The sequence below is a fragment of the Neospora caninum genome, chromosome Ia (genome assembly GCF_000208865.1).
Source record: "Neospora caninum Liverpool complete genome, chromosome Ia".
Lineage (NCBI taxonomy): Eukaryota > Apicomplexa > Conoidasida > Eucoccidiorida > Sarcocystidae > Neospora > Neospora caninum.
In genome coordinates this window covers 543,614-562,879 of record NC_018385.1, presented here as the reverse complement: position 1 = coordinate 562,879, position 19,266 = coordinate 543,614, and the positions used below count along the sequence as shown (strand labels likewise).

Genomic DNA, 19,266 nt, shown 5'->3' with positions numbered 1-19,266 from the left:
CCCAGACGTGGAAAGCAAAACCGCCGGCACAAAGGCAGTGAGCGCGTGCCTCCAGGCTTCCGCGCTTCCTCGTCAACCTCAAAAACAGTTCTCAGAATCGCATGAATTTCGCCGTCCTCTTTCCACGCTTTGGTGGCCACAGCGCGGGTTCGAAAATTCGAAAGGCCACGGAACAGGTCGGTCGTGACTCGCCATCGACACAGTGAAGCATGAGAAAACCGCAGCACAACCCGCTGTCCCTCGACCTCTCCTCCCTCAGAGAAAGTACACCTCTGCATCTGGCCCCCACCATAGCTATATATCTATATGTATAGTAGGTACACACAGACATACACACACAGACATATACCCGCAAAAGATACATTCATATTTATATATATATATATATAGATGTATATGTGTATACATGGCGGAAGACATAATAGCGATGCGGCTACTCCACTGCACATTCTCGTTTCGCACATCTATCTATCTGTGTGGGTTTTTGCTTTGGTCGTTCACTCGCTTTGGCCGATATTTGACTTTCAACTCGGTGTGTGCATCTCTCTCAAGAGCATTGTCTTTCCTCGTCGTACCGTGTCAGAAAGTGCGCGAGAAGGGCGTTCAGACGGTTGCGGGTCCGACAGCGGAATGCGAAAAGGAGAGGAAATCAGACTTTTCTTTCTAAAGCTTTTCCGGCATTCTCGGTCCCTTGCAGAACTTAGAGAACCTATCGAGTGAGGGATGAGAGAGTAGCAGTTGGTGGGAAAACGAGGTCCGAACCCCCAACCGAAAAACAGCCCCAAAGACGTGTCCCCATCCGCCGCGCACTGCCGGCATTAACAGCATAAAAAGCTCGCCTCTGGCAAGTCCCGAAACGCATCCGCGGAGAGCGAGGCAGAGAAAGAAGAAAAACGGAGAAGGACGAAAAACGAAAACACAGGAAAACCAGTTGAAAGAGAGAGCGATGTAGGCGGACTGCCTTCACGGAATCATGTCGGAGTGCTGGCCGCCTTCCCTTGACTCGGTGGGAGACATACGTGTTTGCTCTTTGGCTGTTCGCAACCTGAGTTCCTTCTCTCTCTTTCTCTCAGGCCCTCGGTCTCCTCTCCCCCCCAGCAAATGCGCCTGTCTCCCTCTTTCTATCCATCTCTCTCGAACTCCTCCCTTCCGCTGTCGTTAAATCTCTTCCTCCATGTCTAGTCCATGTCTATCTACATATACATATATATATATATATATATATTTGCCTCCTCTCACTCTTGCTTCCTCTGCTTTGTTCTTCGCGTTAGTCGTCTCGTCGTCGTCTTTTCTGTCGCTCTCTTTCGTCTTCTCTGTCTCTTCGGACCTTCTCGGGGCTGCGGGCCCTCTTTTCTTCCTCGTCAGTCTCCTCCTCCATGTCTTCTTCTTCCCCAGCGGCAACAACGCCTCCAGCCTCATAAATTTCTTCGAACCGCTTCAGCAAGTGCAGTAGCCCTACCCGTTCGGTCGCAGCCTTCTCATCCATGTGCTCTGCAAATTCTGGAAAAACACACAACCACCGAGGAACGCCTCTGTTCGCCGAAATCCTTCTGGCCGTTGTCAAGCTCGAGAGTTGGTCTTCTCGGCGGCAGGCTCGAAGAAAGCCCCATGTTTTTTTTGTGTCACGACACTTGCATGATACCCAGAGAGTTACCCGCACACAGAGGGACAGACAGCGTAGAGAAGCGGCGTGGCCACGCCTGGGGGCGGTGCCTGACCATGAGAAGAACCGTGTCCATTGCTCCCCCCTCCTCCCGCCTCTCCGTCACAGAAACCCCCAGCGAACTCCCTCTCAGCGCCCTCCGAAAACCCAGGGAAAGAGCAAAGGATGGCCAAGAAAACGAGAGGAAAGAGAGCAAGGGGGGAAGCGAGAGAGTTAAGCAACGCGCGCTCCGTCTGGGGGGAAGGGGCCGGGCAGCGACCTAGCGACGCACAGGCTGTGCGGCGTCTACCACGACAAAAAATTGGAACTCCTCCTCTTTATTTTTCTGTGTTAGTTACTGATAGTGTGAGGAAACGGAGTGAAAGACATCCGAGGCAAGACAAGAGAACCGGACCTGTGACAACTTTATGAATTTGCATCGTGTCGATGCTCTTCATGTTAAGCAAATCCACCAAGCGCTTCGTCACCTAGGGAAAGAAAGGACGCGAGGAGGGAGCGAATGAAACAGAGAAATGAAAAAAAAAGAGCGGAGAAAAAAGAAAACAGAGACAGAAACAGAAGAGAGGAGACACACTGATGCAGATCAGCAGCAACAGGAAAAAGCGAAATGGAGGGGCGCAAAGAGCCAGGCGCTGCGGCTCTCGGGCAATGCACATTCGGAGAGAGACGCGCATCGATTGAGAAAAGGCAGGACAGCCACGTCCACACGCAGGATGAGTACAGAAAGTCGCGTAGGGAAACGGAGACCCAAAATGAAACGGATGCACAGACAGCTACATACATGTTTGCAGGCTCCTGCAAAAAACGTTCATGTCTATCACCACATGGTGAGAGACGGCGATTCGAATGCGTACATCCATCCGTGCATATATATCTATATATATTGAGATACACATCTACAGGAAATTCTATATCTGCATATGAACCATCGAAACATGGATCAATGTGTGATGCGCGAGGGCAAGAAACAGGAAGGAAAAATATGCTTGCAGCTGCAGCCTTCGACGCAGGCACGGCAGTCACCATCGGCGTGATCGCGAGGTCGGCACAGCGCGGCTTGGAAAGCGGAGCGGCGCAAAAATTCGCACCCGTCTCTCCAGTTGTTTCCTTCACAGCCGTTGCATGCACACCTAGACATAGCTATATATATATATATATATATATAGTTCTGGGCGGATTTGGCATCCCTATTCGTCCTCTTCCCTTCTCTGCACGCGTACCAGAGCATTTCCCATGTTGACGAGTCGAACGATGATGGAGTCGATTTGCTGGAGGGTGAAGAGGCCTTGATCGCAAGCATCCAAATATTTCCTTTCTTCTTCGTCAATTTCCAGCTGCAGCGTCGAGACATCCGAAAACGGCCAGGCCAACGCGCATGCGAGCACTCTCTTTCCCATACCCTTTTAACAACTCTTTTCCCTCATCCGCTTCGTCCGCTTCATTCATCTGTAGGTCTTCCGTCTCCTTGCCTTCGAGCAAGGCCCCGTGACGCACCACGACTTTAACCTTTCTCTCCATCTATATACTTTTTTATAAATACAGTTACATGTATATATATATGATTATATAAATGTGCGTTGGAGTTGTGACCGTGGACTGAGATGTGGAACCATGTATATGTATTTCTGTTTTTGCTGTGCATTGCTCTGCATTTAGCCCCTCGAGCGAATGCATGCGTTGGCCCGCCGGAGACGAGGGGCGCGTGTTCGACTGTACGTACACCCCATAGTGGGCCCAGGTCCGAAATGCATACTTGCTTCGTCAAGTCGTCCGCATCCTCGTCTTTTTCGCCTTCTTCGCGTTTTGCCAGAAACGCGTCGATCCGCGCTTGATAGGCGTCGTGAAGCTCCAGCAACCTTTCGAGTTTCTCGCACTGGTTTTCCATGAATTTGTTCAACACCCGCGCTGAGGAGACACACAAACATCTTTCCCGCTGAACGGTGACAACGCGAAATGTGCACAAGATAGGATCTCACCATCTCACCCTAACCCGGAAGAGCGTCGTCATGCTCAGGAGATATTAAACGAGATACAGGAATGCCGGTAAGTCTGAATATACCGGTAGAAAGATATATATATATATATATATATACATTGATCCGTACCGATACAGAGAGAACGCTTTTTATACATACATGTGTATATATGTATATATATGTATATATGTGATTTATGTGCTGGCAGATGCAGATGGAACATGTCGTCTATTTCTGACGGCGTAGGACTAGGAAAAAGCTTGAATAGACAGACGATCGTTTGCGCTTCACCGCTCGAAAGTGTCCTCGAGGGAAACCGCGCCGCTGTGCTGTAAGGGGAGCGCAAAGTGTCCCTCACACAAGAGTCGCCTTCGCTTGGTCTCTGACCTGTCGCGATTCCGCTGCATCCTCGGCAGAGCGAGTTGATGATCGAGACGGCATGTTCTGAAGAACCCATCGAGAGAAGCGAACGCGACTGCAAAGGCAGGTGACGAAAACGCGGCGCGAACGCCGATATGAAATCTACTCGGTGGCAGAGCCGACACTTCGTCGGGAGCGCAAAGAGAAGGGAGCGACGCAAGACGCTGAATGAGAGAGAACACGGTTTTGCGATTGCACTTTGTGGGCCGCGGCCGTGTCCAATTTCTGGGTCAGGCTCTACGTCTCACCTTCGTCTTGCTTTTCCTGAGCTTTGTTCCGCTTCTTCTGCTGACTCGGCCGAGCCTTCTTCATAAAGATGGAAAAGAGAAATTTGAGGCCGAGCTTCTCGACGAAAATCTGGCAGTTCGGGGGACACCCGAGCAGCGCAAAATCCAACACCTTTATCGCTTGCGAACAAAAAAACCTAAAAACCCAGTGCGCGACAACAGGTCCGGCGAAAACGCGAACATGCCCACTCAGTCGGAAGGACATTTGTGTCACTTCAAATTCGCACCTACCGGTCTCCATGCATATTTGGACATGGACACACAATGCATGCACGCACCTATGAGCAACCATTTTTACACATCGAAGTACATATATATATATATATATATATATATGCACATGCGTCTTGGGGCGAGTGGGCGTCCATAGAAGGGCGTAGCGCAGCTCATGCACCGTCACGCACATATGTCTCTACACATCTGTGCACGTGGATACGCGAATCTGAAGCTACGCCTTTCTACACACGGCGTCCATTTGCACAGATCGACTCAGGTCCACCTAACCACACGTAGCAACATGTCAGTCGCTCGCCCTCGGTACATGGACTTGCATTTATATAAAACAAAGATATGTACCTACCTTCTCTCCTTTACGATACGAAGCATAAGTTCAATTCCCTGCTGCTTGCCGAGCAACTCCTTGTTCGCGGGTCTGCGGAGGCGCAGGGAAGAGGGAGCCTTGCAGACCGTTTCAGACGCAAGGCCCAAACAAGTAGGAAAATAAGCGAAAGTTGGGAAACCATAACGCAAACTCCCTGCCGGTCGCCCCAGTGAGGAAAAGAGAGGAACAGCGAGAGAGGACAATGAAAATAGCGAGAGAGCGCCAGAGAGCGCCAGAGAGCGCCTGAGAGCGCCAGAGAGCTATGGTTCCCGTGAGCGTTTCACATGGAGCAGGACGCGAGGCGAGCGATGCCGAAGCGAGGAGACAAGAAGGCCCAGAGAGACGAAAAAACAAGTGAAGCGAAGGAAGACGCTGTCCCCCCTCGAGTCGCTTTCTCTCTCGCCATTGGGTTCCGTGTCAGACTGACACGAGCAAAAGGCTGCAGAGAGCGTCGAACAAATTTTGGGCCATCTCCTCCTGAACAGAAACAAACATAACTCAGATTGTTTCGTCAGACGCAGTCAGGATTTCCAGCACGCCAACGGAACACGACGCACCCTATGCAGATATATACTTATATATGTATACATATATATATAGGGAGAGAGAAAATGGAAGATATATAGATGCAGATATAGATAGAACTCACACATGTATTCCCACATATGGACACACGGACACACCACTTACCTACCTACAAAAGAAATGTATATGAGTCGGCACCAATACGAAGACAGACACAATTACAACAGAACGGTGCACAGCACGAGGTCCTTGGGTTGTTTCTCTGTGATTGCTTGTGAAGCGTGAGAGTTGCGCGTCTTCGACGACAGCGTCTCTGTCTTCCCTGTCTCTTTACACACTTGAATATGCCTATGCCCGCACGCAGCTGCTACGGCATGCCGGGCGACAGAGCGTCGGATCGCTCCGTGGCAGATTGTTCGGTTTTTTGCTGTCGCGTGTCGCGTGGGAGGCGACTCACACGCAGGCGACGCCTCACCTCCTGGGAAGATTCAGGATCTTTTTTTCTGTAGACAGCGACGGCTCTCAGGAGTCTGTCGACTGCGTCGCCTCCCTGTTTGGATCCGATCGTCTCGCGCGCCTCTGCGGAGTTTTGCAGAATGATCACCAGGAGCTCGCTGGCGTAGATGCGGTTGAAGTCGAAGGCCGCAGCCGTCTGGGACCCGACGGGGTTCCGCACGCGCCGCAAGAGCCAGTTGGGCAGTCTGTGGAACTTTGTGAACTTCCCCGCCAGGCTCGGCTCCAGTTCCAGGAGGTTCTCGATGATTGAGAGACAATGCGACACGCCTCGCTGCTCGTCTTCGCCGTTCTCTGGCAGAGAGAGAGAGAAAAGGGTAAAGGCGACGAGAGGGGACACGAGGGCAGGGAGACGGGGAGAGTCTGCGGCGTATGTACAGCGGGCGAGGTATGGAAAGAGACACACACAGTGGAGAAGGCGCGAACGACCCCGGGAGCTGTCGGGCCCGCAGCGCCGCTGTTTGCGGGGGTTGCCGCGCGGGAGAAGGGAAGGAAACGAGAGGGAAACGTAGTCGAGATACGGAGAAAAGAAAATGCGCGAAACAACAGAAGTGGTGGAGAAAGAGAAACGCGAGGAACGCGGAAGCGTCTACGAAAGCAGAGAAGAAAGAGAGAGAAGACTGAACACGGAGAGACGCGCGCGACAGACAAAAGCGGAGGCGAGTGCGAAGTCAAGCCTCCCGAGCGAGACACAGTTCCTCGATACCACAGAATATGCCACTTCCTAAAGTGTGACGGGAGTGTCCGGACAGGATCGAAAGTCGGGGAGACAAAGAAAGGAGAAAGCTGGAAATGCGCCGAAAAGCTGAGCAAAGCCGAGCACACCTCTCGGGTGAGATAGGCAGGCAATACAGAGAGAAATGGAGGAAAGAAAAGCAGTCAAAACGACAGGTGCGGCCTCGGTACCTTCGTTGATTCTTTGGAGTGTATCGACAGTCAATTCGGGAAGTTGGTGCTCGATCTGATCCGGAAAAACAGGACAGTCAGACGCAATCGTTCTGCAGAGCTGCGCAATGCCCCCGCGTTTTTCCACAAAGCAAACGAGAAACGGACACGAACACAAAACACGACGGACATCGACTCCAGAGCCTCGAGGCCTTTGTGTTTCTCTCAGAGCTGAAGCCAAGCTTGGCAAGGCTGCCCTCGCGTCACAGCCACTCGCGGTGTTCGCGCCGCTGCGCTTTTTTAGGCAGATACACTCCGAAAAAGGAAAGTGAAGGACGGACCAACTTGTTGAGGATGTCCTGCGGATTTTCGCACTCTGCGAGCGTGTCGGCGTCTGTGAATTCCGCAAGAACGTCGAGGACTTCCAGCTGGATGTCCTGGTTGCTATGGTTGAGCAGCGACAACAGAAGTTCGAGACCGCGCGTCTCGATGAAGAGCGGATACAGCCCAGGCTCGGCGGCCAACTGTTTCCACCTTTTGATTTCTTCATCCAAATCCACTTCGCTCTTAATCCACCTAAAGCAGGAAGACAGCAGGGGGTCTATGTTTGAAAACACGTTTTTCCACCTCTCTACCGATCCATATCTATCTCTGTCGATAGCCATTCATGGCGGCAACATGTGGCTGTTTTTCCGTCGGGGTGGCGACGGTTTCAAAGACCATGCGAAGAAACGCATGCATTCACCTTCCACTTGCAGATAGACGCGACTTCTTCTGCCACGGGGGGAGGGTGCGGAAAACAGAGCATCGGATTTTTGTCACGGCAGAAGGAAAGCGCCACTGCGATCTACGGCAGAGAACGAAAGGCATGCAGCTCTTCACGCGAGAGAAAAGGACAACGCAAGAACTATCCATCCACTTCTGCACTGCCAAAGCCGGGCCTCGACATCAAGTCTTCGATTTCTACACGTACATCTAGTTTTGGATACACTATGGACGTATATATATATATATATATATATATATATACGTATATACATGTGCGTGTAGAGGCACACGCATTGGTGTGCTTGTGAATGGTCTGAGGGAGGGGACTTGGAAACTGGAGTAGAGAAGATGAGCACGAGACAGCGACGCAGGAGAAGACTTCTCCAGCTTCAAGAAACACAGAGGAAGTCCTACTTCTCAGGATCTTCTGCGTGCCGGATTCTGTCTTGCTGGTTTTTTTTTATTCGCTTCTCCAATTGGGCGACAGCGCGTCGCAGGTTCGCCTCCGTTAAAACTTCGACGTGCATCTGGAGCGACGGAGGGAAGCAGTCGCAAGAGACAAGACAGAGCGACAAAGCGGGAAAGAAGATAAAGGGCGGCGGAGAGGAAAGCGGGACGGAGAGGTTAAAAGACAGAATATGAGAGACAACGAGGGAGGGAATGAGAGAGAGAAGGAACGAGAGAAAGGGGGGAGAATAGGACAGAGAGAGAACGCGAGGAGCCGAAGAAAAGTGCGAGACGAAGACGGAGGAAGCGAGGGGCAGGAAGGCGCCTGCTGGACTCCATCGGAAGACGAGAGCCGTCGAGGAGAGGCAACTGAAACAGCACTGTGTGGTTCTGTCATTGTCGTCCCGTCTACCAGCAGCGCTCCGTGTCGGAGGTCGGCGGTTGGGGGTGCGTGCTGCGCGGCGCCGCCTGAGAGACTCAGAGAGCGAGGTAGAGAAGCCTTACCTCGTCTGCCTGGTCGAGAATCTTTTTCACTGTCTCCTCGTCGATTTCGTCTGGAAGGAGAGAGAGATCGACGTCTGTTTTTTTCTCTGTCGCGGAGACAGTGACCGGAGGCTCCTGAGCGGCGACGACCGGTGGTGCAGTCGGCATGTCCCTCGCCAGCGATGGCGGGACGACGCCTGCTTTAATCGACTCCATCGGATGAAGAGAAGAGGCGGTCGAAGAAGAGAGAGAGGAAAAAAGACGCAGAGAGGAGAGAAAGACACACTCAGCCTCAGCTTTCAGTGAGGCCGTGTCCGGCGGGTCTCCACAAGGGAAAAGAGACGGAGTTTAGGATGGGGGGATGACCGATTCAGGCGAAGGAGACGGAAGGGCAAAGTGGCGGACGAAAAGGGATGCGAATCGAGGAAACTCGAGAAGGACACGATGATGGGAGAGGAAGAGTCGAAGAGACTGGGAAACCACAGACGAGGAGGCAGCCAAGGTGGAAAGGAGCGGAGGGAAGGACATGCCCCGTCCCCAAAGTACATCGATATTCTCTCTCCTCTTTCTTCTCTGTCCTCTTTCGTCCCTGTCCTCTTTCGTCCCCGTCCACTTTCAATCTCTCTCTCCCCTTTCAATCTGTATCATTTTTCTGTCTCTTTTTTCTCTCATTCTGAGAGTGTCTCGGCCCGCGTCACCGGTTCTGCTTGCATGCGCGGCCGCCGGAGAAAAAGGGAGAAAGAGAGGAAAAGGAAGCGAGAAAGGGGCGCTCTATCCGCCAAGAGTGACGAGGGGCAGAAGGAGCGAAGACGAAGACGGAGGAGTCTCGGGAAAAAGGTAAAATCTCCGAGTATCCGCTGCGCCGACAGGCAATTTTCCTCCTAGATTCCTGCGCATGCACGGCAGATGCCGACACCGCGGGCGACAAGCCTGCGAGGCGCGACAGGGTTTGTCGTTGCGGCCTGGAAAAGCGAAAGGGGCGGGAATTCTAAAGAACGGAAAACCCCTTCTCTACAAGATGCTGCAAGGGCAGTACCTCCCTTTTCGTCACGAAACAGCCAATGACCGGAAAAGGCGAAAACGCGTTTTTCTGACCCGTCTTGACAAGCCTTTGTTTTCGCAGCCTCAGGGGGGTCGACGTTCTCGAGATTCTCACAAACGGCACCGAAGACGCACACACGAGCGCCGCCGGGAGCGGAAAGAGCCAGATTTCAGTCCTTTTCCGCTCTCTGTCTGGGTCAAGAAGGAAGCGCCGCGAACTCGCGAGTCGAGGAAACGAAAGCGGCGCTAGGCGCGGTTCGCGAAATCCAGACTCGACCCGCGAGCTCGATGTGCGTGCTAGGTAGGCTCTTCTCCGGGGGCCCGGCATCAGAGAGAGAGCGGGCTGTGTCGCGCGTTGTCTTGCTAGCGTATAGGCCGCTGGGGGTCGAGGGCAAGTCAGCGCAGAGACGGTCGGGTTTTTTCGTCGAAACTGGCAGCTCCGGATTCTTTTTCCAAAAGGGAAGAAAGGAGCGACGTTTTAGACGCAAAACGAGCTCCTTTTGAGGCCCGGCTGGCGCGCGGGAGTCGAGAACCGTGCAACCATCGAGGCGCGACTTGCTCCGGCACACTTGCGAAAAGCTCGCGTGTCTGTACACTCTACGTGCGGAACGCTGGCCGGGTGTACGTACACCGGAAAGCGCGGAAGCGAGGGCGAGTGAAGCGACAGAAAATCGGAGTTCTGCCTTTGCTTTTTCGGCAGAGGAACCTCCTCTTGGGCCTTTTCTGCTTTTTGCCTTCGCCTGAAAGCCCGAAGACTCTGTGGAGCCGAGCTGCCGCGCGCGTTCCTCGCTCTCTCCGCTCCGGGCCAGCACAACCGGAGCACAAGAGCGGCCGACTTGCGGCGAGAAGGGAGAAAAGCGACGCGGTTCGTCTTTCTTCCGCTCTCTCTTGTTCCGTCTGTGCGTCCTTCTTCTGTTTCTTCTCGCTCTTCGCGTCCGCGCGCCCCTGACGGATTGTCCGTTTCCGCCGCGCGGGCGCCAACGAGCCTTCGAGACAGAATCCTGGCCAAGTCTTCTCGCTCGCACTGGGGCGGGGCGCGGCCAGCCTCCCAAGCCGACGGCGAGAAGGTGGGAGGCTCTCTTCTCCGTGAGTCTCGACAGCTGGTCGGCAATTTTTGTCCAAAGCCCAGACGCGGCCACATCCACGTGTGACTCCGAGTTGCATAGAGAAGACGCGGGCAGGGACAGTCGCGGCGCTGTTACCAGCCCCTTTCTCGCCTGGCCTTTTCTTCCAGTTTTTGCTCTCCCCGGACCTTGTTCCCGTTCCTCACCTCTTCCTCACCTTTTCCTTGTCGCTGCAGCTCTGCGTGCTGCGCTCTCGCGCCTTCCCGCCTTTCTCAGCCCTCCTCTTGTCGCCAGTTCCTCCCCACCATGCACTCGGTGTCTCTTCGAGCAGCGCCTTCCGCCTCTTCCGCGTCGCCTTCCTCTGCGCTCGCCTCGGCGTCTGCCTCCACGAGAATCTCGCGTGTCTCGACTGCCCATCGCCCTGCGGCTTGCATGCATGCTGAAGATGGAAAGGGCGGCGCGGCGGGCTCTCTGCAGCCGCCGAGCGCCTTCGCGGCGACGCGCCGCTCCTTCGCCACTGCCTCCGCATTCTTCGACGAAGAGGGGACTCCCGCGTCAGCATGCCTCAACATTCTTGGGCGAACCATCGCTCTTCCCTCTTTTTCCCCGGCCTCTGGCGCCTCGCAAGATGCATGCACCGGCGGCCGAGCGCAAGCAGCTGGCGAGGCCGAAGCTGCGAAACGCGCAGAGAATCCCCCGCACCGAGAACGCCCATCTCCACTGTCGGCTGTTTCCTCCAGTGTCGCCTCTTTCTCTCCTGCGTCCACTTCCGCTTCTCGGGGGTCGCCTGCACGGATGCGCGGCCGAGGCACGGGGAGAAGGGCGCTCGGTCCTTTTTTGGGATTTCCGTTCCGTGAGACCAGTTCTTGCCTCATTCCGGACTTCCTCTCGCTCTGTTTCACGCCTTCGTTGAGCACGCCCAGCCACGAGTTGACGGCGCAATTCTTCGTCCTGGACTGCATGATGCAGTCCACTGCGGGCCTCGCGGCGCCTGTTCAGCTGCCGCTGTCGCCATCTTCGTCGCTCTCTTTCGAGCCGTCGATTCGATGCGCGCTGCATCCTCCCGCCGCTCCCGCGGGGTGCTGTGAGTCGCCGGCGCGGCCGCTCGCAGCTCCAGCTGCCAAAGAAAAGGCGCTTTCGCACAGCGAAAACAAACACCGAGCCGTCGACGCTCTCAAGCACGTGCTCGGCCCGTGCGTCCTCGTTCCTCCCTGCGTCGTCGCTCTCCCACTGCATGCGCCCATGGTCCTCATCGACCGCCAACCTGCAGCGACGCCCGCCCTCACCTCTCTCTTTTTCCCCCCCTCGTGCGCCTCTTCGCTGGGGGCCCGCGCCGCGCCCCCGGCGCGGGCCTCGCCCGCCTCGGGTGTACGTACACCCGAGAGACCCAGCGCTGCGCGGCCGGATCTCAGCGGGTTTTTTCGCCTGCTGAGAACCCGTGAGAAACCTCTTTCAGCCACCGAGAGCGAGAGCAAGGGAACAGACGAGCCGGCCGGCCGCGTGGGGGGAGCTTCGCCACCGGACGCGACTTTTGACTCGGAGGTGGAGAAGGAAGGGGAGCGGGAGGCGGAGAAGGCCCTCGAGTTGATTGACGAGGAATTCGCGGCTGCAGCTGCGCCCGCGTGTCCGTTCCATGCTGCGTTTGTCGCTTCGCTTCGAGCCGCCCTCGCCCGCTGGCTGAGGTCGCCGCCTGTCTTGCCGCCGGAGTCTTTGCCGTCTTCCGGAACGAAGTTCGTGTCTCTTCCTCGCGCTGGGGAGGCGGGAACACGCGGCCCTCGGTCGGCAGGTCTCGGCGCGGCGCCTTCCAACGCCTCCCGAGGGGTGCACGTCTGCGTCGTCATTCCTCACCTCTTCTTCACCTTCAAAAGTGGGCATCTCACCACCATCGCCGCCCTGCTCCAGACCGGCTACCAGAGACGCTCTCTCAATCGGATGCGCCGCAGCGGGTCTGCGTCTCTTTCTGCTTCTCAAGAGCCGCGGGCTGGCGAGGCCTCGGGGACGCGTTTGCTGCCTGGGCGGGCGAGGGAAGAGACAGAGGGACTGGGGGACGACAGAAGGAAGCTCGCGGACGAGAGGCGCGAGAGGGCCCTTCCCTCCACGGCCTGGCTGCCACTCGCGTACGCCTTCCAGCGCGGCGTGAGAGAGCGCGAGGACGCGAGCGAAGACGAGGGAGAAGACGAGAGAGCATGCGACAGAGAAGGCGAGAAAGGGAGACGAAACAAAACGCCAAGCACAGACCGCACACATGACATTCTCCTCAAGCAACAGTATGTGCACGGCATCGTTCTCGCTTCCTATCTAGAAGTCTACGTCCTTCCCAAAGCAACTGCAAACTCGCCGTCTCCTCTCGACTCCTCTGCCGGACCTCGCTCTCCTCGCTCGTCTGTCGCTTCTAACGCTGCGGATGCACCCGCGTCGCCGGACTCGGCGAAGGAAACGCGAAACTGGACGTGGGGGGGGGATCTCGTCGACGTGGCCGTCGTGGGAGGCTCCTTCGGGAGCGAAACCCTTCGCGAGCTCCAAAGGAAATTTCGGCAACCTGCCGGCATCACGCTCGGCGATTTCGTCAGCGTCGCCGTGGAAGTAAGTGAGAAAAGCGGCCTTTCTCCGTACGGCGTATTCGCCCCAGCGCTCTCGCAGTGCCTTTCCACCGTCTCTTGATGCTGTCTCTCTTTGCCTCTCTTTCCTCTCTCCGTTCTTCTCTTTCCCCCTTTTCCGTTTCTCTCACCTGTCGCTGCGGCTCTGTTGAAGAGAGTCTGCTGGGTCCTTTTCTGTTCGCAGATGACGCGCTCGCGTTTCACTCGACTCGCCATGTGGGCGGTTCCGCGACCGTTTGAATCGCTCTTTTTGGCGAATCAACTCCGCACAACCGTGAGATAACGCATGCGCCCTCCTGTCTCTCTATCCTTTCCTCGATCCAGGAACTCGCTGCATGTGCTCTCTGTCTCTACATCCATTTCTATATGTGTATCAGTCTGTATTTCTATATATCGATATAGAGAGAGGTTAAGACATGTATACATCTGTCTAGAAATACATCGCCAGGCATGCATTCGTATATATCATGGGTATTGGCATACAAAGGCCCCCCCCCGTTGGTGATCTGGATTCTCCGTCTTTCCACTTTGTTTTCGTGTGGCTCCATCGTGTTTCTATTCGTGTTCGACTGTCCAACTCTTCGTCCTGTCTGCATCTCGCGCCCCATCTCAGTCCGTGAATCCTCGTGGCTGTCCTCGCTCTGAATCGACTTGTGCTCCCTGTTTGTTGCGCATCTCTGGCTGGCGACTCTGGCGATCTCCTCGATGCTCCAGCATTTCTCGACTCTCTTCGTCGAGGCGTGCGTCCTCGCCGCAACCGGGCACGCGGCGCGGGCTGTCGCACTTTTCCATTCGGCCTTCCGAGCAGCGTGGCGCCACATCGGCCAAACCTCCGCGTCCCTCTCTCGTCCTCTTTCCCCCTTCGCCTCCCGCCTCGCCTCTTCTTCATCTCCGTCTCCCTCTCCTCCTTCTCCTTCTCCTTCCTGTCCTTCTCCTCCTTTCCCTTCTTCTCCTTCTCCTCCTTTCCCTTCTTCTCCTTCTCCTTCCTCTTCTTTCGCCTTTGCTCGCTCGGTTTCCGCGGAGATCGAAGCGTTCTTCGTCCGAGGCCGCAACGGGTGCCCGCCGCTCGCAACGCTCGCGTCTGCCTGGCGACGTGCCGTTTCGCAGTGGGTTCGCGAAGAAGCGAGTCGCCTGCGGGCGGTGCGACGACGCATCGAGGACCTGGAAGCGGAGCTCCGCTTTTCTGCAGAGTGCGAGCGGGAAGAGGCGTGCGGAACCGCCCGGCTGGGTCCGTGGTGGCGAGCCGAGCAGCAGCAGGCTGCATGCACCGCCAAGAAGGTCGCGAGGAAAAGCATCGACAAGTACGGACACACGCAAGAGACGAACGCTGCGCAAAGGACGCTCAAGCTCTGAGGGCGAGGCGAAACGGCAGGGCGCGTCTGGCGCAGAGAAAGGGGAAAACGCGGCAGGGGCAAAAGGAGGAAAAGAGAAAGATGTGAGAGAAAGAAGGCGAACGCGAGAGGCAAGAAAGCCCCGGAAGAGGCTGCTAGAGATCTTGGATTGGGGTGCCATGGCAGATGCCGAGCTGCAGGCTCCACTGACTCAATAGAGACAAGAAACGAAAATGGCTAAGCGACGCCATGCGTGTGGCTGTCTGCAGCTGCGTCACCGTTTGTTGCGAAATTTTCGAGGTGACGGAGATGGTCTTGGACTCGCTCGAAGGTTCCGGAAAGGTCTGTCAAGGCACGTGTGTCATCTCTGCGGCCGCCGTTGCAGCAAGTCTTTCGTCTCTCTTTCCACATTTACATCGTTTTTATGTCTTCTTCTGGGCCTCTTCCAGTGTGCCCTTCTCTCCTCTCCTTAATCTCGTCTTTCTTCCTCTTCTCTCGTTCCTGGCCTCGCTCTTTTCCGAATATCTCCTCTTTTTCTCCTTTCCATGGCGTTCCTCAACCCTCCGGTTCTCTCCTTTCCGTCTCTCTTCTCGTACACTCCTCTCGATCTTCGCTTTTTCTCTTTGGCAATCGTCCTTGTTCTCTTTTTCCGGCAGGCCGCGGCCCTGTGGACGTCGGTAGTGGCTTCGCTCGCGTGCCTTCAAGGCGAGGCCATGGACTTTGTCTCGGAGCTTCTCTGGCTCTTCCCTTCGGCCAAGTTTCTCACCGAAGAAGCAAAGGAAAAAATTTCGCAGGTAAGAAAACTCCGAGTCCTCTCCAAATCTACAATTCTGGTGTCTACAGCCAGACACGTACATACACGTATACATACATATGCATATGTATATATATATATATATATACATGTACGTGTACATCTGTAGTATACGGGTATGTACATGCGTTGTCGCAGACGTTTTCTCTGTCCACGGGGACACCTGGAGCTGTGTTTATGACAAGTCTTTCACCAGCTTCGTTATGTCGTCTCTCTGTCTCTGCTCCTTCGACACTCAGTAGCTATATATACTTACGTACCGCTGGATCCTACTTCATCGAGACACCGTATGCATGCATGTATCTCCGTCTGCCTCTCTACGTATTTCTCTTCACATGTATATATATGTATATATACGGATATGTAGGTTTTCGCGTGGTCCACGTTCCTGTGACTTGCGTAGATGCTTCGTTTCGTCGTTTCGTCTGTGGGTTTCCACTGTTCCTCTCCTCCCCAGTTGTTTCTCGCTTTCTTTCACCTGCCGTTTCCCCGTTTGTCTGCTTTGCGGTTCCGCCTGTGTAGCGACTCGCGACTCCCCCCCGAGCCCGACGGTCTGGGCGTCAGGAGACTCGCGCGCCGGTGCGTCACCGGCCTGTCTCCTTCTCGACTTTCGGGAAGCTCGCGCTGGTCTCGGATGTCCCTCCCCCCGACTTTCGGTCGCGTTGCGCATCGCTCTCTTCCCTTGACTCGGCCGATGCCTCGCCCGGGTCTCGCGGCGAGGCGAGTTACGAGGAAAAAGCGGAAGGTTTCTCGCTCTCTGCATGCGTCGCGAAGGCGCTCGGCGTGGAGAGAGACCGTGGCAAGGGAAAGAAAGGAGCCAAGCTCTCTCAGGAAGGTGACGCCGAAGTCGGAGTGCTCTGGCGACTCGTCCTCGTCCTCGCAGCAACCGCCTTTGAACGCGCGCATGCAGTGGCAACGCGTCTCAAGAACGACGACGCCGTCAGGTGGGGATATCGCTTCCAACTCTGCAGCTCTCTGCCTTCGGCCTCTGCAGCTTTTCTTGCCTGTCGTCGGTCGCAGAGTCACCACACTTTTGTGCAGGTTATTCCTCCGTTTTTTCGCGTTTCCCGTCGCGCTCCCTCGCGCAATGTGTCTTCTCTCCGTTCTCTCCGCTGTCCGTTTTTCCGGCCGAGCTCTGTGTTCGGTCCATTTCGGCTCTGCCGCCCCCGGCCACCCCCGATTTTCCCCACAGGCGCTCCTGGGCCGTCGCTGATGTGTATCATCTCCTCAGTGCGGTCTTTCCCGCTGCCGCCTGACTTCTCATCATTCTCGCTATTGATAAAAGTGTGTCCTTCAATCTCGACTTCGCTCGTGCGCGCCGTGACCCCTCGCATCTTGTTTGCGAACCTTTTCTTTCTCCCTCTGTCTGCTAGGTGGGAAGTCGCCGTCGCCGTCGCGAGTTTCCTCACCTACGCCGTCCAGCTCCCACACGCGGCTGCTTGTCTGCTTCAAGGCTACCATCCAGGCGCCTCGTCTTCCACTGCTACCTCGTCTCTCGCGTGTTCAATGCTCGAGGAACAAGCGCGACGCTTCCTGGCCCTCTGCTCGTCGCGGGTTATTCTCCTCCGCGTCCATCTCGACGCACAGCGTCTCCTTGCGCTCGCGCAGTCCTCACCCCTCGCCTGCTTTCTGTCTCCGGAGTCGCAGGCAGACCGAGCTGGGGCGCGGGCGGCGACCCCGCCCCCAGCCGCTCGTGCCGCGAAGGGGGAACAAGAGGCGAAGGCGAAGCGGGAAGGCGCCTCCGGGGGCAGCCGAGGAAAAACGAGTGCATATGCAGATACGCTAGCTTTTCCTCTCGCGGGACGTGCGGCCCACCTCGACAGGGACACCCTGCACAACCCCGGAAGCTTTTCTCACCTTCTTGCGCGCCCCTTTGCGAGGTAGGAAGGAGATAGGAGAGGCGACAGCGGAACAGCGCGTGCCTGGGAAGACCGCTATTGAGGGGGTGTGCAGCTCTGCGAGAAACTGCACTGACACGGCGTGGGTCTCTACAGCGTCGCATGCGCGCGTGCGAAGGAGACCCACGCTGGACTGCAGTGTCGCTCACATCGAAGAGTGGAAGTGCGGGGACTCTTGTAGAGAACGGCTGGGGTGTATGTACAGGCGAAAAAGTTTTCGGTGGATGCATGCGGACGGGCCGCTCGGCGCGTCCACCCGTGGCCGCAGGAGTCGCCGGTCCTCTTTTTCGGGATCTTCTGCTTGCGTGGTTGCCCTCTGTTACCCCCTGGTTGTGTCCCGCGTGTTTCTCTGTTTGTTTCAGCTGTCTTGCTTCAGGGGCGCCCAGTTTGCGGCGCGAGACGCTCGCGCCCGGGTACCTCCCGTCTCCGCCGAATTCGCCGAAACAGCGTCTTCCGTTGCCGGGCGAGGCGCTGTCTGGACCTCGTGAAGAGTTCTCAGTGAATGCGTTGGCGTTATCGTCGTCTGCTTCGCAACCGTCTTGTTCTCCGTCACCGAGTCCTTCCTCGACACTCTCTGCGCGGAGCGAGCGACAGGTCCGGGCTGGGCCCCGGGCGCAGGATCCCCATTCGCCTGCGCGCCGTGAGGAAGAAGGCGCCGCGGCTTCCTTCCTGGCCGACGCGTTCTCGCGGTCTTTCGCTTTTGCAAGGCCGAACGCTGAGACCATGCTGCGGCGGGCCCCTGCACCCCCCGTCGACTGCTCTGCGTACCTTCCCTCCGACGACTCTTGTCAACGCGTGGAAGGCGACGCAGGCGAGAAGGCGCATGGAAGCGGGTGGGGAGAAGCGGGCGAGACGGAGGAACCACCCGCCCAGTCTGAGGGGAGGGAAAGAACAGGAGACGAAACAGACAGCGACGTCGAGAAAGAGGAAAACGAGGCAGACAGCGCGTTCCCTTCCACCAGTCTCCGAGGAGAGAATGGGAGATCTTTGGATGGCTCTTTTCCGGAATCGAAGCTTCTCTCTTTCGGCGACCAACCAGCAGCACCGAGGCCGGCTCGTGGGCAGCGCTTGCTTTCGGGGGGGCCTCGAGAGCGCGAGGACTCTGTGCCAAGTTCTCTTTCTGGAGCTGGCGTCGGCGCCCGTCAGTGCAGCGACGGAAGAGACACTTTGGATCGCAGAGAGAAAACGCGTCTCTTCGAGCTTCTCAAGCTCCACCTCGCGGGCCCGTCTTCACGCTTCAGGTGGATTGCGGGGAGCCTCCTCCTGGCGCCCGATCCGACAGACGAAGGCGCGGGACGAGAGGAAGGCGAGGCCGAATCGAAGGAGAAACGGCCGGGTCAAATTCAGTTTCTTACCGGCTGCGTGCTGCCCACAGTGTCTACAAGGAGACGCCAAGAAGAGCGAGAGTCGCGTTGCATTTCCTCGCCTTCGGAATGGGAGAGAAAAATGCCAACAGGAAACGGCGCGTGCGCCGGTCCTCCGTCTCGGCATGTCTCCTCTCCCTGCGCCGCAGGTGCCCACCGCTTCTCGAGGGCGTGTCCCGTGCTTCTCACGGATCTGAGAGAAGAGAACAAAGCTGCGAGAGCTCAAGCGAATCAAGCTGTGCGCGAGTGGACACGCGCCCTCGCCGAGCGGTACCCTGAGCTGGTCGGGTCTGTAGAGGCTGTGGGGTCTGCGCCGCTCGTCCTGGCCCAGGCGCTCGGCCTCCTCACTCCGTGTCCCCTCGCCGCGTCCAGACCGCTAGTTGGGCTCGGACGCCCGAGACCAGAGGGCGCCCGGCCTGTCTCCGCTGGAGACAGCCACGGCGAGTCGGGCCCGCAGCGCGCGGACATCTTCCCGGGGGGGGGCCGAAGTGAAAGAGAGCCAGGGAGGTGCCCACAGAGGGTTCTTTGGGTGTGCAGGAGCTGGGACGAACTCGAGAGTTTGGCACATGTGGAGGAAAGGTCTTACTGA

General features: G+C 56.5%; 2 protein-coding genes across 2 annotated transcripts; one reads left to right on the top strand and one right to left on the bottom strand.

Moving 5' to 3' along the window:
* Positions 1-1,267: 1,267 nt before the first annotated feature.
* NCLIV_000690 (hypothetical protein) lies at positions 1,268-8,784 on the bottom strand (the record flags this gene model as incomplete). Its single annotated transcript, XM_003879557.1, has 11 exons — positions 1,268-1,491; positions 2,058-2,130; positions 2,884-2,997; positions 3,384-3,568; positions 4,027-4,083; positions 4,308-4,416; positions 5,948-6,279; positions 6,892-6,946; positions 7,212-7,446; positions 8,053-8,165; positions 8,590-8,784. The coding sequence occupies 11 exons, from the start codon at positions 8,782-8,784 to the stop codon at positions 1,268-1,270; spliced, it is 1,692 nt and encodes a 563-aa protein (XP_003879606.1).
* Positions 8,785-10,979: 2,195 nt separating this feature from the next.
* On the top strand, positions 10,980-19,266 carry NCLIV_000680 (conserved hypothetical protein; the record flags this gene model as incomplete). Its single annotated transcript, XM_003879556.1, has 7 exons — positions 10,980-13,256; positions 13,985-14,571; positions 14,871-14,943; positions 15,258-15,395; positions 15,938-16,359; positions 16,789-17,295; positions 17,676-19,266. The coding sequence occupies 7 exons, from the start codon at positions 10,980-10,982 to the stop codon at positions 19,264-19,266; spliced, it is 5,595 nt and encodes a 1,864-aa protein (XP_003879605.1).